A 17,767-nucleotide genomic window follows, 5' to 3' on the forward strand; every position below is an offset into this window, starting at 1 on the left:
GCAATAATTATTAGTCCCCCCTGTTTATTTTTTCCCCAATTTCTGTTTATCAGAGAGATTTTTTTCAACACATTTCTAAACATATTATTTTTAATAACTCATTTTTTAATAACTGATTTACTTTAGCTTTCCTATGATGACAGTAAATAATATTTGACTAGATACTTTAAGACACTTCTATACAGCTTAAAGTGACATTTAAAGGCTTAACTATGATAATTAGGCAGGTTAGGGAAATTAGGCAAGCTATTGTAAAGATGGTTTGTTCTGAAGACTATCGAAAAAAAAATTTGCTCAAAGGGGCTAATAATTTTGAACTTAAAATGATTTTTTTTTTATTTATTAAAAACTGCTTTTATTCTAGCCGAAATAAAACAAATAAAACTTTCTCTAGAAAAAAAAAAATATTATCAGACATACTGTGAAAATTTCCTTGTTCTGTTAAACATCATTTGAAAAATATAAAAAAAAAAATAAAATTAAAGAGGGGGGCTAATAATTCTGACTTGAACTGTGTATATTGTAAAAGAGATCTTGAAGTTTAAAATGTGCAGCACTAATATCATCATTGTAAAGTGAAATCTGCTTTAAACAAGGCACAACACAAGTTAAGGACTTTTCGTTTATTTCCAAGGAAGAACCAAGACAAAAATTTAAACCATTATGAACACATATTTCAGTCATTATTTAATGTTCATAACGATCGCAGAAATGAAATCACAATGAAATAAGACAAATTATACAACTGAGACCAAAAAAACTTGGAAAATATTGCACTTAAATTCTAAAACAAACCATATTTCCGCTATGGTGTTTCCTGACAGAGTCAAGAGGTTAGCTTTAACATTGGACTACACGGAAGGCCAAGCGTTAGACTATAGTGTTATTGACCAACCACAAAAAAGAAGCACTTTCCTTTTTGTGTTGAAGCTTATTCTTTCTTTAGTGGCCAATTGTGCTTCAACTATAAAACACAACAGAGAAGATTCATTTCTTCAGTCCTTTTTTCCTCTGAGGTGTGCTACAGCTATTGTTCCCATAATAATGGTGACGAGAAGATCTATATTAGATTGTTTGTGTGGAAAACAAACACTGAATGCCCAACGGTATTCATCAGAACCCATAACTAAAAACTAAAACTTTTTTTTTTTAAGTGTCATAATCAATGCTTGCTTTAAAGGACTTTTTGGTTTTCCCTTTTTGTCCTTTTGAACTAAACAGTAACTCTAGGAGTAAAAGCTGACGAGATAATGATTAGTGAGGATAACGTAAATGATAAATCATGTTAAGATCAGTTCTCTATCAAGGCCGCTAACGAAATGCTGAATCAGTCTACGTATACTAGGACTACAAATCTAAACACTACATATCAACATTGGTAAATGTTTAAATGCCAAACTTTCTCCAGACCTCATCCAGACATGGTAAAAAAAGTGCTTAATGAAGGCCAAGAATTTTCAGAGCCTAACTACATTTAGTCGAAAGAGTTTTTAAAACAAATGTACAACTCATTTCAACTTCGAGATCCAGAGTCCTCTTTCTGCTTGCCTTTTTAAGCATTTGTGCCTTCATCTGTTTCATTTCTGGCTTCACTGGTCTGAAGAAACATTTAAGCTAATGTAAGTCTGCCAGTGTAGCAGGACAAAAAGGGAATGTTAGAAGTCTTTGAAAGCTGCCTTCTTCTCCATCTTTGTGCATATCTTCGGTCTTTATTGAATCAGTTTGTCAATATGGAATCTGATTTTCCTTCTATAGTTCCTTCCTTGAACTGAAACAGTGCAACTGAAACGTAATCTACACTTTTTTTTTTACTTTGTTTTGTTTTCACCTTTTGGCAAGTGAGAAGATCACCTGAGACTGAGTGCTTATTTTTTAGGCAGTGCAATCTCCAAGCCTGCACTGCTAAACGCTACACAGAAAGGCAACAGACTCTCCAGGCAGCCTGCCTGAACCCCACCCTGTTTTATCTCTCTGTTCCGATCGCGCACATGAGCGGCAAGAACAGAGTGTTGCTTTTCCACCAAACAACATGTGCAACAAATTTAACACCAAGCAAACCACGTTTGGCTTAAAGGCATTCTACATTTAGAACCCAAAATAAAGTCCATGTGTACAGGAGAACGGAAAACAAAAGCCACACTCATGTTGGCCAGGCAGCATCGCAAGAGCTTTTAGACAGCAAGAGCAGATTATCGACGATCAATGAAAACTAGAGCTTAAACCAGATCAGTGCATTACATCAGTCTGTTTTTTTTTTCCTCGAAATCCATCCGCTGTTTGCAAGTTGTGCAGCTCAAGCAAAACTTCTTATAGGCTCACCCCAAGATGTTGAAAACAACAAAACAATGAGTGATTTTCAAACTCAAGCATGGAAACTTGTGCAAAAAGAAGTCCAAAACTATAGATGATGCGCTTCTCTCGGCTGTTCTGCCAATGGCTGCTTTTTCTTGCATTTCTCTTCAGATCTCGGACAAGGTCTGCGTGTTCTTTGTCAACCTTTACTGAAAAGTGTGAGAAAATCGACTACTTTGACAAAGCTCCGCAGGCTTAGTCCGACAGGGCGTGTACCATCCACGGGGGCCAAATCTCTGGGTCGGGTAAATTGCCAGTGACTTCCTGCGCCCTTATTTCTGGATTTTCCCCATAGAGGTTTGTTTTCTCTCAGTGGTGACAGCAGAGCGAGCAATCGCTGTCATCGGGAGATAAACAAAAGTGAAAGATCCTCAAGCCCAACTGCTTTGGACTCATGCCATGCATTTTTCAGCGTGATGGGCAGGTGTCGAGCCTCTGCTCCGCAGTTGATGTGGCTTGATCTGGATGTGGATCGATCTGATAGAGAAGGAAACAGTGGCTGTGAGATGAATGCATATCAACACTGCTGCTACCTGTTTAAAATAACAATATACTGTGCCTAGTTCACAATGTGTATCTGATCACAAGTAGATAATGCAAAGTACAGGTGTGAAAGGTTTTGAACGTGCATTTGACCGGATTGCTCAAACATTACGAAGTAGAATGATTTCTTATTAGACTCAATGGGTTCTGTTTAAACGATTTAGGCGCAATGTTGCATGGCGCAAAAGCATTAAGGGCATGCCCAAATCCATTTTTGTTAATTTAAGGACAGAAAAATATGGTTTGCGCCATGGTACGTGGTCTAAGAGGGTTGGGCTTAATCTCTTAATAGATTATGAGTGGGTGTTGAGCATTAAACCAATCTCCCACATTCTCATTTCCCATCTACTTTAAGAGTCAGTTGCATCGCACCATGGCGCATTTGCTATTTACATTGCAGACTTTGTAAGTGCAAAAACTGAATGGAAAAAATGAATGCTTAACTAGCCAAAAAAAGTTTAACAGACCATCTGCAGCATGAGGATAAAGAATGAGCCTCCTCCATTTGGCATCTTTACGGTGTTACATGCACTCCACTGAAGACATCCATTAGTCTACATATTTAATTTAGTTTGTTAAGAGCAAAGATTTGTTTTAAAACTATTACTAAATTCAGTTCTAATTTCCAGGAAACTAATAAATGAACAATGATAAGGGCCCATATGATGATGCAGACGTCTCCAAAACCCGACAACTTGTTTTAATTAAAACAAAAATATGCATATTATAAATAGTACTACTAATAATAAAAAGAACATTACAATAAAAATGCTGATTGTCAGGAATAAATTGAAAAAAAAAATAAAAAAAAAAAAAAACGACATGAAGGCATGGAGGCAGTGGTTTTTATATTTATGTATTAAATAATATTTTTTTCCCAATCATTAATATATATATATATATATATATATATATATATATATATATATATATATATATATATATATACATACTGGTCTCACGGTTCGGTTCCAATTATCATGCCATCGATTTGGTTCAATTCGATATCTCATTGCATAACAGTGCATTGTTGACGATGCTTTCCATACCCAGTGTTGTATTTTGGGGGGTGGCTATAACAAGCTGTCTGTATAAACACACACACATACACATGGACACACAGCACCACACTGTCTTTCATTCACACACACATACACAAACATAGCACTAAACATCACACAAACAAACACATAAGCACATATACATATATACATATACATATATATATATATATATATATATATATATATATATATATATATATATATATATATATATATATATATATACATATATACACATATATATATATATATATATATATATATATATATATATATATATATATATATATATATATATATATACATATATACACATATATACACATACATATATATACACATATATATATATATATATATATATATATATATATATATATATATATATATATATATGTGTGTGTGTGTGTGTGTGTGTGTGTGTGTAAAGATATTTGTGTATTGCTGTACATCCTTTGTGTATTAAGTGTTTGAACCTGCATAGGTGCATAACTAATGCGCTCTGCGCTGGACTACAGCTTTTACTTTGACAACAGCGCAGTCTATTTCAGTTTCTCAGAATAGCAACGCACCACCAATGCGCCTTAACACACATACTTTATATACCAGCACACCCATTAAGTCTACAAAATAGCGCAAATTAATTTGCTTTTTAAACAACATGGCACAAAGCATAAAAATTAGGGTTGCGCTGGTCTGAAAATAGCAACAAAATACGCCAAACACATCTTGCGTCTTATTGCGCAGGGTGTATGATAGGGCCCTATATGTTTAATCATTTCCTTAAGCACAAAAAAGGTCTGTGTATTTGACTGGAAAATAGATTTTTGAACTATGTATAAAATAAGCTTTAAATGTAATTAACAATATTACTCTATTCAAAGCAACATTCAGTGACTCCAGTTAAAGCCTCAAAACCTTTGGATAATGCAAGTGTTGGATAATAATCTTTTCGAGTGATCAATTATTGATCCATAGCAGTTTATCCTACTTTAGATATATTCGCCTAACCAATTTTAGATAAAGAAAATGAAAACTATGTTTAAACTGTAAAACAGAATAAGGTGTGCAAGCCTAATAGGAGTTAACTGGTAATAATATAAAGCAATTATCTATCATTATATAAAGTAGACTACTTATTTAATGTGATTTTATTCTTGCAAATTAAGAAAATTGCATCATTTGTTCAAGTATTATGTAGAAAGATCAGACACCTGCCAATACCCACCAAAAGACCCTCCCTCGTCTTAGAAGTAAGGACAAAATAGACACAATTAAACACCAGGTGTGAGGTGTAAAGTGCCTCCATTTTCCACTTGTGATCAGATCCACAAAAAGCACCTTAATACAGGTTGCAAACAGAGCTTTAGCTGCCAAAACTACACCCGAAGCTTACCTCAGAGTAGGGTGGGGGAGGGCGAAAGCGGAACTCCTGGATGTAGGCGAAGAGCGGGCCATCATAGTTCTCCCGCCCCGGCGAAACTTCCAGACAGTTCTGCCTCTGCTCTTCTGTGACCACCTCTGCATAGGCTGGAGGAGCTGAGGACAATACAAGCCAATGTTAATACTGTTGTCATGCCAACCACGTTACCCATCTCTTGTCTGCACTCAACTAACCCTACTGCTGTTTTATTCAATGAAAGAGAGAGAGAGAGAGAGAGAGAGAGAGAGAGAGAGAGAGAGAGAGAGAGAGAGAGAGAGAGAGAGAGAGAGAGAGAGAGAGAGACCATTTCATGGCACAAATTAATCAAATTTAGACACATTTGACAAATGATACTTTCCTATAATAATAAAAAAGATTTAAAACAATAAAAAGAAAACAAATAATATTTAAACAATATAAAAATCTAAAAAAGTATACTAGAATTTACTTTTGATAAGAATTCTATCATTTTGAAGGATTCACATTTAAAAATAATTCATTAAAAGGCTCAGATAAAAAAAAAAGGCTGATAATATTAAAAATAGGGCATTGCATGTTTTATTCATAGGAACACTAAGCCACAAGTTAGAAGAGCAGTCTATAATCTTAGCCTGTGGTCTAAGAAGCATCCCATAATATGAGCTGCATACAGTATATGCAGAATCTCGATTCTTTACACATCCCTTAAAAATAAGTAGATAAAAGAGATGTTGCTTACCTTCAGGCCTTTCAGGGAGGGTCATGCCTAACCAGCTCATGGTCATGCTGCACTGGCTGCTCACAGAAGATGTACGGCTGCCAAAGGGGTGGAGAGGAATGGTGCCAATCACCAGGGGCAGGTTTAAAGACAGGTTCATGGCTCCTGGGATATCAACATACACCTGCAGATTAAAATATTGAGATATTTGGTTAATTATTTTTAATAAGTGAATGTTGATTTAATAATATGACAGTAAAAACAGATCCAAAAGCTCATGCAAACAACATGTATTGTGCAGTAATATGAAAAAACTATGGTATGTAAAACTTTACATCCAAACTAAAATATCAGACAACAGAAAACTTTCATGCATTTTGAATATTCATTTACAAATTAACAAGCTTAAAAAATCTGAAAGCGGGTTTAAAAGCGCAAGTTTGTTATATATATATATATATAATTTTATTTATATAAAATGGTGAAATGTACGATGGTATTTCTTTATAAGTGACACTGCCAACTACTGGACGATTGCGGGTTGTTTTAAAAATATTTATTTTAGCACATGAAAAAAAAAAAGAAAGATAAACATGTACTTCTTTATACATCACTGTACTTCTACACTTAGTATAGAGCTGTACTCAAAGTTAAACAGAATGTGTTTTATTTTCTTCATAAATTGATAAGATATTAGAACACGATGAGATTTAAGACTTATAGGTATACACATTGAGTTTTTGAAGAGTTGAAAATGTACATAGCTCATTTGTTCTCACTTGTAACAGACTCGATATTTGGATGATAATCAATATGTCATGACATAAGTCAATTCAGTCATTTAAGAATACAAGGATCCTGTTTAATTGAGTAGGGACGACCTTTTCATTGTGCCAGAGAATTTCCAATTAATTTAGAGATACAGCCTCTGCCAAAAGGCAAGAAACTAAATAATTTGTTTGCTTCTCAGCATTCTCAGTATATCAACGAATTGAGCAATAAACTGAAGCAGTAAACTCTAATATTCAGATATAAAAGTCAGCATCATTGGTCCTGACCATTACAGTAGTAAAGCGGTAACAGATTGGTTTGAAGGGTTAATAGGTCATTAGCACTCAATGACCTGAATTTCATTAGATATTCTAAGCTGATCTTCTTATCAGTATGTTCGGGTAGAACTTGGCATAATCTCATTATCATTCATAGTGCTTCATGTGTGGAGGAGCCCTTCGAGGAACCAATCTTTCAGCTGTTTGAAACTATGTTATAAAAAAAAAAGATAGGGAATTGTACAAACTAAAATAAATACAACATTTTTAAAAAAGCTCAAGGCTTACCATAAGTGAATACTCCACTCGTATGATACTGCAGTCCAGGATGGAGGGCGATACAGGAGGAATCTTCAGCATCTTTCCATTCCATGTCTCTGTCTTGCCAGAAGAAAGCGACTCTCCTCGGATGTTGGCCACCAATTGCTTGATTTCCTTCATCTTCCCTTTGGCAAAGAAGGTCTGTGTTTGGTAAATGGCGGCCTTTGGCACAACCATACGCGAGGAACAGTTTTCAATTTCAGCAAAGATCTGAATGGACTCTCCTGTGAGAAGACAAAATGTATTGTTATAGGTACCATAAGCTATAAAGACTGTGATAAATCTGTAATATCCAACAAGCACTAAATGGCAATAAAATTAAAAACACAAATGTATATATATATATATTCAACTATGCCTTTTGGTCATTTTATACAACATAAAAATCAGAATAACAAAACTGTAACTTCAATTAATAGATTTTACAAACATTTCAATATGTTAAATCGAAGAAAATATAAACAATTACCAAAATAAGTTTTTAGAAACCCTAGTATGATGCAAAATATTGAAAATGTAAACTATTAGGAGGCTTACCTGGAGTATAACCCTTTCGTTCAATTTTGGCACTTAGGGAAATTGGACCTGAGGTGCAAAACCAGCAGCATAAAGTCTTTTCTTTAGTTCCTGCCTGCGGAGACTGTGAAAGTAGAATAACGACACTTTAGAATACAAAATAATGGTTATTCTCCAATGCTGAGTAAAGGGATGTAAATGATGCAAACGCTCACCAGCAGAAGAGGAGTGTTGATGTCTATGTGTTCAAAGACAGTGAACTCTTTCTTTGTCTTCATGGGCAGAAGCCACGGCCTGTGCAACTCAGCCTTTACCCAGTAGCGCACACTGCCATGCTTCCCTTCGAATGAGGTAGCCAGAGGTCTGCATGTGCACGACACAAAGAAACATTTCATTAAGCATTACGACATACAGTACGGGTGAACAAATGTTAGGTCTGGTGCCACATCCACTCACGTTTGTGGAAGCTCAAAGCTGAATGCATACTCATGTCTTCCTGAATGAATAGTGGTGAGTCCCTCCTCGGAGTTATCATCATCTGAAACAGAAAAGAATAATATTCCAAATATACCTTACCTGCCAAAGCATTGATCATCTTCTTGTTTATTACATGATTGAATTTATTCAAAGAGCATACGTGTAAATCAAGAACATGTATAAACCAAGTTGTTTGATTCTCATAAACCCTCAACACCCATGAATTATGAACATGTATAATCATTGAGTCACACGTGTTTATTCTAAAAGGGAGATAAAAATACTCATAAGCGCCACGGCAGTTCATAAGAAGGTGAATGTGAAATAAAATAACCATTTTAAATCGAATATTTGTTTGTGTAACACTGAAAAACACCGGTGGCTTTCGTTTCGCCAGCTCAGCACTGTATTCAGCTTAGCAGAGGCACGGTAAACAAGTAGGGAGCTGTCAATCAAGGGCAGACTCGAGCAAGAGAAGACCGGCCTAAACCGGAGCCCGCTGCTTCACTGTGCCGGCGCGCTCATTACGTATTCAGTGTGCGGTAACGCGCGCGCGCGCACAGGACCAGCAGGGACAAGCCTCCCATTGAATGTACGCGTGTGCTGCGGCGTGGAGTATTTTTCTCCCATTCAGCAAAAACACGTGAGAAAAATATGACAGATTGAAAAAAAAAATCTCACACCAGCAATCACAAACGACAGAAAAACGATCAGTTTCCAAAACAAATTCACCTTTATTGTAACCCAAACATTCATACAGAAGAAGTCACAATTAGACATTGTTTCGACATTATTAGACATTACTTCGATTCGAATTATACAGGAAGTTAATTTCTTTGAAATTACAGTAAGCATGCAACTAACAAAATCATAACATGCACTATCTGATTTGTATACAGTTTCAACAGGCAAACATTACAATGTTTCTCCATCTCAAGCTAAATATTATGGAAAACATGTACAGTTTGTATTTACTAAAACCACGTTTGGCCCACTTGTTATTTCGTAATGTGAGTTGAAGTCCTGTTCGGTGCCAGCAGTACAATGTGGAACAAAGCGGTGGTTGCAAGTTGTGTGGCAACAAACGACAACTAAACTGTCTGGTGATTAATATCCATAAAGCATGTACAGATGCAAAAACTGGAATGCGAAGAGTCTCTTTGAGTTGTTGTCGTTTTTGCACGTTTGGAGTGACTCAAGGTGCCAGATCAAACATATAGAAACTAAGAATCAGTTATTATAACCAGGCCGTGAGTTCTATGAATGCCAATAAAACTTCCGACCTAATGAATATGCAAACAAGTATTTACAGGCATGCAACGTGAAGGCATCGGACGTTCGTTTTGGATTTTAGAATTGCACCGGCCAACTCCATGAAAGAACAGTAATGCAGATATGTTGTCGGCCTTTTCCTGATGAACGTTTGACTGCATTTCAATTTAGCCCCATAATAAGTGTACGCTTGCTTACTACAGCTACTGGTGCAAAGTTGCTGCTGTTTTCCCCACTTTCCGCAAAAGCATGATGTCATAGAAGACACGTTGACGCCTCCACCAATCAGAGAAGAGAACGACTAGACACTGCATCAAAACAGGATTGAACCGCTTCTAACAATGGGTGGAAACTTAAGACATTAAACCGAATTATCTACCATTACGCCTTTGTACTGCATTTATTTTAGAACATTGTTCTCCCAGAATCAACATACAGCGGTAGAGCACCGAATGCGAATATCGTTTTAATAAAACTGTAGTACAAGACGAGCAAACTGACCATTCATTCAAGCAGCTGACACCTGAGAGAATACTGATATGTTGTTTAGAGTAGAAAAGAGATGCTGAACATCACGCATTTGGTAGATCTAAACGGAAAATGATCTTTGCCAGATGGTTCTTGTGAACGAAAGCGTATGTCATATATCTGGGTGTTTTTAATTTGACAAACTACTCAATCAAGTCCCGCAAATTAATGCATAATTACAGTGTGAAAAGAACTGAAATGTCTGCACACAATAGTGTCTACAGGTTCACCAGTCAACAAGTACTGTGCAGCATCCAAAGAAGCCTATGTCATGTCATTCTGGACCACTGAGCATCCCACCAGAACATTCATATCTGCTCTTTTTCTGAACAAATCTACATGTTTGATCGGCATGCTTACCTCTTTCATGGCCAATTAGGATGTCTCTATGATTGAGATATTCCACTTCTTCTGTGTAATTTTGTGTGTAGGCAGTGCTGGATCCAGCATTTCGTGATTCTGTCCAACGAACTTTCGCAAATCCTTTTGCGTTTATTTTAAGAGACTTCACGCGAATCTCTCCGGTGACTTCGATAATAACTCTTCCTGAGACGGAGTCCCCACTCGAGAAAACAGGGACATTGCTGTCATTAAGACAGTCGTAGCTTACAATGAAGCTTTTTACCTTTCCTAGCACCATGGTGGCAAGAAAAGATAATGTACAAAGTTCTTTAGACAAAACAAGAAAAAAAAGTCACACGGAAAAGTCTATGAAAATAATCTCTTATGAAAAAAGCAAGAGTTAACACTGGATAGTGTCATTGAGATGCGAGAGCTGAATAACAGCAAAGGATGCTGTTATCACGTCTCGACGAAGGCTTGATGGTCTGCAATGAAAGACGGGGAGATTCTCCCCACCGGCTCACTTTAAGCGCTGCTCTTGTGAAAAACAAGTTAGTGCGCATGCGCGAAGCTGCAAGCCGTCCCCCTTCTTCCGCTTTTTGTGCAGTTCTTTGACCGGGGACTCAGGACAAATAACAAGCGAACAGCTGAGCAGTGTATTAAAAGAATACGTGGAAGTCTAGACGTTATTCACAAGTTTTAGCTTTGCATTATTATTTTAACTTTTTGTATAAAGTGACATGTGTTTGTTGCATTTGTTACATGTATCAAAACTGAGCTCCGGTTACTCAATGGGGGAATAATACACAATGGACATTAAATACAAACCTTAGGCAATTTATTGCTATGAGGACTCCAGTAATATATTTATTCATTGTTCCAATTTTTTTCTTTATATAACTACTTATTGCACTTGAACGTACTTGACCAAACAATTTGTATATTTGACTCGATGTTAAATAAATACATAAACAAATAGAATAACTAAATAAAAATAATGCTAATGTAATTTGAACTGATTGTTTATTTTATGAAAAATGTAGGTAAGATTATGAATACACTACATCAACTCACTTAATATTCTGCCCATTTTACATATTTTTTCAGACTCTAAATGTCATGCTTAAAATAATATTTTATTACTTTCTGTAAGTATATGCATTTGCATGTTACAGTATGTACTTCCATTTCAGTTTATGCAGACGCGGATTCTGCATCTGCTGTGTACAGTACATGCTGGTACAGGTTGTACAAACCGATGCGCCACTCAGCGGCTACAGAAACTCCTGCGCCTGCTCGTTTTCTTTAGTAGCGTTTGTGTGTGTGAACGAGTTAAGGTGGATTGTGCTGCCCTCTGGAGTTTCAATAGTGGGCCGTAATTCGAAAATTATTTCCACTCAGAAGTAATAGGTTTGTATGAAATAATTAACTCCCTCCACAGATACCCTCCACTAATATCTAATATAGTTAAATGTAAGCAAAAACGGCTCTAGAACAAGTGTTCTTTTTTTAAACGTTTATGTTTTGCCTAAAATAAAATAAATACATATATAATAAATATCAAAACGTATCAATATCAAAAAAGAAAAACAGGTCAGCTATCAAATAAACCACTTGCTGTTTATATATTTAATATATACTTCAATAATTAACAAAACACTTACATAAAATATAAGGGAACGTGCATATAATTGAAAAAGGATAGTATGCAGGTATTTTTAATGAAAAAATTATTTAGCAAAAAAATGAATAAAAACGCTACAGCTTGACACAGAAAGGAGCATCTATCTATCTATCTATCTATCTATCTATCTATCTATCTATCTATCTATCTATCTATCTATCTATCTATCTATCTATCTATCTATCTATCTTTCTATCTATCTATCTATCTATCTATCTTTCTATCTGTCTGTCTGTCTGTCTGTCTTTCTGTCTGTCTGTCTGTCTGTCCGTCCTGCATAAAATGGGAACAAGGGTTATTCATTCATTCATTCATTCATCCATTCATCCATCCATCCATCTATCTATCTATCTATCTATCTATCTATCTATCTATCTATCTATCTATCTATCTATCTATCTATCTATCTATCTATCTATCTATCTATCTATCTATCTATCTATCTATCTATCTATCTATCTATCTATACACGCATCCATCCATCCATCCATCCATTTATCTATCCATCTGTCCGTCTATCTATCTGCAGTACATACTTACCCATCTATCCATCCATCCATCCATCCATCCATCCATCCATCCATCCATCCATCCATCCATCCATCCATCCATCCATCCATCCATCCATATCTATCTATTTATCTATCCATCTGTCCGTCTATCTATCTGCAGTACATACCCATCCATTCATCCATCCATCCATAATATCTATCTATCTATCTATCTATCTATCTATCTATCTATCTATCTATCTATCTATCTATCTGTCTGTCTGTCTGTCTGTCTGTCTGTCTGTCTGTCTGTCTGTCTGTCTGTCTGTCTGTCTGTCTGTCTGTCTGTCTGTCTGTCTGTCTCATTTAAAACTAGTAGAAAACTATATTGAATGGTCAGGAGAGAAGAGTAAACTAGGGCTGGTCTGATTTGTCAGAAGATCTATTGACATTCAGGAACTTTCTTTTGTGTGCAATCATTTCGGGGATGGTAATGTTTGCTTGAATTTGCATTTACCCAAAGCGAAATAGAAATGAAACCAGTCTTTTGTTGTTACACAGAGGTCTTTTGCCATATTCAGTTGGCAATCAAGTTAAATAATTTCTTTTAGATTTTACCTCAAGCAAAGCTCTTGCATCATTTATAGATATTATGACAAATTTTAAGAAACCTGCGTTTATTGTATCTCTGTGGATGAGCATTTTCAACAATGTAATCATGACAGCTTCTTTATTTGTTCAGATGCTTTTGTGTTGGCCACTACCTCTGTGACTCCCATCCTAAAAAGTGTGCCGCATACATATGTTTAGCCAGAGGTCTGTTGCCATTACTTGGTGGGATATCTAGGCTGAGACTAACAGTAATATCTAAACCCCACTGTTACCAATTGCTGTAGATTATGCAGTAAATAACTTTAAAAGTGTTTTGCTGTAATAAAACAAGACAGTATTTTACTGTAAAACAAGATATTGTATGAATTTTTTTTGTAGTGCAAAGAATAAAATTACAAAGTTACTTTATGTACACATTACAGGTAGTAACTGTGACCTTGAATGGTAAATTACTGTTCAACAATTACTGTCCAATCTACTCTGATACTTTATGTTGCCATTTATAGAGAAGAACATTTATTTTAACGATGAAAACGATGACATTAAGGCAATAAAATACATACACAGGCTGCCTGTCTTATTCTTAACACAAAGGTGTTGCCCTTTTAAACCCGGGTTTATGATTTGTTAACTTTTGAGTGTGCTCTATCTCTGTCTATCACTTCAGATGCAGAGTCTGATATGTTTTAAGGCTTAAATAAGAATCTACAATTAATAATTAAAATATGTTCAAATATTTTAAGGTTTCTAAAATAAGTCTGTGTATCAAGTCAAATTGTTGTTGTCTTGAACAGTGTACTTAAAAGCTATACCCAGACTGCACACTTACATTGCGTCATGCCGATTTTCTAAATTCCATCAGCGCAATGTTGCTCAGGGAGCGTTTGCTAATTGCAATATGTCGTAATTGGCAAACTTGTGTAAGTGCATTTCACAATGCTTATCATTTTAAATAGTTAAAATATTCACGTGTTCTGTTAAAAACAAATGTTATAAATAGTTAGGGATTCAATGATTATAGATTTAGGTTGTACGATTATAGTCTGATAAATAATCACAGTTTTTACGGTTATCATGATTATTATGTGTTCATTAATTTCAAACCCCACTAGTTTAGAAAATAAGATGAAAACTTATATTTTACAGTGTTATTTATTGCTGCTCAGTAACTAATTAATACAGCACAAAATAAAATAAAAAAACAAACAATAGTAAATTTCTCTCTTTGTGCTTAAAAATAAGTTTTGACATTTAAACAGAAATAATTTTACACTGTAAATAAATGACAGAATAATAAATAAATAAAAATAAGAATAATAATAAAAAAAAAAACAATATTTGTCTAATGCAGGGCTTGAAATTGCCGGTGCTCCCAACCTCAAAAGTTTAGGAGCACCAGAAAAAAAATTAGGAGCACCCACCAAAAATTAATAAGCACCACTGCAACTTAAACAACTAACTAATGCTGTGATGACTTATTAATATTAGCGCAATAATTCCAAAATGAATGTCTAATAATTAAAAATATTAATGATGACAAAGATGACAATAATACTAACAATGAATAACTCATTATCATGCTGCCTTGAATGTAAGTTATCTGCTATAAAAAGTTAGTTACTTTATGAAAAATAAATATATGGTTTGCATCAAAAACATGAAGCATTGCAGTAAGAAATATTTATTTTGCACTATTGTTTTTTTTGCTGATCAATTTAATAAACATAAAGAATAGACAAAAGAAAGGAAGAAAAGTCTCACTTCTGCACCTCTTTAAAAGTTTGGGTTTGGATTTGGCCATTGTAAATGCTAAGTCTCGTTATGCTCTGATTTTCATTTCTCTGAGCCCAATCATACACCCGGCGCAATGCGGCGCAAGGCACGGTGAAATAGTTGTTTGCTAGTTTCAGCTTGGCACAAGAGTCGTTTTGAGCCACACTGTTTAAATAGCAAATGCATTTGCGCTCATATGTGTGCCCATGGGCGTTCTAGTCTAAAAAAGAAGGCGTATTGAGGCGCGTTGCTATTTTGAGGAACTTCAAAGGTTCAAATAGATCCAATAGTATCTGAATGCAGTTTTATGATGCAAGCTGAGATTGCATCGCTCAGAGATGCAATGTCAGACACAATGCACTCAATGGAGCAAGTGACGTCACTGTGACGGGTAGGGTTAGGGGTGGGGTTTGGTGAGACCATTAAAAAAGCATTGGATGCAGCACAGATTGCATCTGGACCGAGTCTGCAGCCAGACCCCTCTCAATAGATCAGATCAAAGCTGGTCTATTGTCCAGCACAGAGCGCGTTAGTTGTGCGGCTCGCTTACACATTGCTTAATACAGACAGGGTGTACAGCAATATGGAAATATCTTTACATATGAAAAAAATAAAATATTAAGGATATATATAGGATATAATAAGGATATATAGCCTATAGGAAATACATATAAAGGATTAAAATATTACAAAACATATTATTATTATTATTATTATTATTATTTTGACAATAGACTCAATGTGAGTGTCCCAATTCAGTCCCATGACTGCATCATCCACAGACCTGTTTGCTCTGTAGGCAAACTAAAGAGAGTCCAGTGAGGGTCCAGTGATGTCCTTGGGGTGGGCCAGCACCAGTTTTTCAAAAGACTTCATGATTACAGATGTTAGAGCCACTGGTCTGTTGTCATTTGGTCTTGTAAGTTTGGGTTTCTTTGGGATGGGGATGATGGTGGAGCATTTACGGCAGGAGGGCACTTCACACAGCTCTAGTGATCTGTTGAAGATCAGGGTGAAAAGGGGGCCCAGTTAGTCCGCACAAGATTTTAGACATGCTGGTGTTCTAAAATCTGGGCCTGGTGCTTTTTTCCTCTTCTGTTTCCAGAAGACCTGGCGCACATTATCTTCACTGAACTGATGTGTAGTTATGGGGGAGACGGGAGATGGTGGAGGTGTTAATAGTGGCGTTAAGAGCAGTACAGAGTGGGTGTCGGGGTTTTCTCAAACCTGCAATAAAAATCATTCAGGTTGTTTGCAAGTCGCTGTGTCTACAGTGCTGGGGGATTGTGTCTTGTGATATTTTTCAAACTTTTCCACGAGGATGATGAGTCGCTGGAACAGAACTGACTCCTTAGTTTCTCAGAATAGTTCCTTTTTGCGACTCTGATCTCCTTTTCCAGGGTGTATTTGGCCTGCGTATACAAGGCTCTCTCTCTCTATTCCAGTAAAAAACCTCTTTGGCTTGACATGGCTGTCTGAGTTTTACAGTGAACCATGTTTGTCATTGTTGTATGTGAGTTAAGTCCTGGTAGGAATCCACACTACTTCACAGAAACTGACATAAGATGTTACAGTCTCTGTGAGCTCATCCAGATCATTTGCAGCAGCTTCAAAAACATTACAGTCAGTGAGGTTGAAACAGATCCTGTTCTGTTTCATTAGTCCATCTTTTCAGATCTTTAATACAGGTTTGGCTGTTTTTAGTTTCTGCCTGTAGGTTGGTATGAGATGAATCAAACAATGTTCAAAGTGCCTCAAAGCCGCTTGTTGGAATATCAGTGATCCAATATGTTACTGTCTCTTGTGGGACATGTAACATGCTGTCTATATTTTGGTAGTTCACTGGATAGTTTTGCTTTGTTAAAATCCCAGAGAATGGTTAAAACAGAGTCTGGGTGTTGTTGCTCTATCACCGTGATCTGATCAGCTAATTTCTGTATTGCCAGCGCTGCGTGTGGAGGAATGTAAACACTAACGAGGATGAACGAGCAGCACTCACACAGCGAGTAGAAAGGCTTGCAGCTAATAAACAGTGCTTCTAGATTGGAACAGCACAACCTTTCATTGACGTTAAAGCACGTCCCGTCACCGCACGATTTCCACTTCGATTCTTTGTTGCGATCCGCTCTGAACAGCTGATGGCTGGTAGATGAAGCACGTTGTCCATTATGGTGTCGTTTAGCCAGGTTTCCGTGAAACACATAGCAGCTGAATGCAGAAAATCCCTGTTTGTCTGAGAGAGCAGAATGAGTTTGGATGCTAGGCAACATGGTTCGAAATGCACGATGTCTGAGTTTCACAAGCGCGCTTGACTGCATTTGAGCAGCACCGCGGCTTTGCCGACTACAATCTCCAACCAAACATCAAATAAATTCAAGTCTGGAAAAATATTTAGCGGTGTACGTTTAACGGAGGCCAGCTAGTGAGTGCTGTGCAGGTAAACCTCACGCCTCTGACCCTCTAAAGGTGCTCTAGAGACAGACACTAGAGGCCATGGTCTTTAGCTTTCTTGTTAGAGCACCCGACTCTCATTGGGAAGGTCACCAGTTTGATCCCAGCTCGGGGCGGGTAGGGTGGTGTAGGACCAGCGGTGTTACATTGCTGTCATGACCCGGATGGGAGT

General features: G+C 36.5%; 1 protein-coding gene across 1 annotated transcript; it reads right to left on the minus strand.

Annotated features, from left to right (window-relative positions):
* Window positions 1-608: 608 nt before the first annotated feature.
* arrdc3a (arrestin domain containing 3a) lies at window positions 609-11,064 on the minus strand. The gene is given in 8 exon segments (NM_001080029.1): window positions 609-2,829; window positions 5,356-5,498; window positions 6,101-6,263; window positions 7,417-7,673; window positions 7,987-8,089; window positions 8,181-8,328; window positions 8,422-8,503; window positions 10,603-11,064. Coding segments are annotated over 8 exon segments (1,245 nt in total). The 5' UTR covers window positions 10,883-11,064; the 3' UTR covers window positions 609-2,760.
* Between the last annotated feature and the right edge of the window lie 6,703 nt (window positions 11,065-17,767).

This window comes from Danio rerio, chromosome 5 (assembly GCF_052040795.2).
Source record: "Danio rerio strain M-AB ecotype USA chromosome 5, GRCz13ab, whole genome shotgun sequence".
Lineage (NCBI taxonomy): Eukaryota > Metazoa > Chordata > Actinopteri > Cypriniformes > Danionidae > Danio > Danio rerio.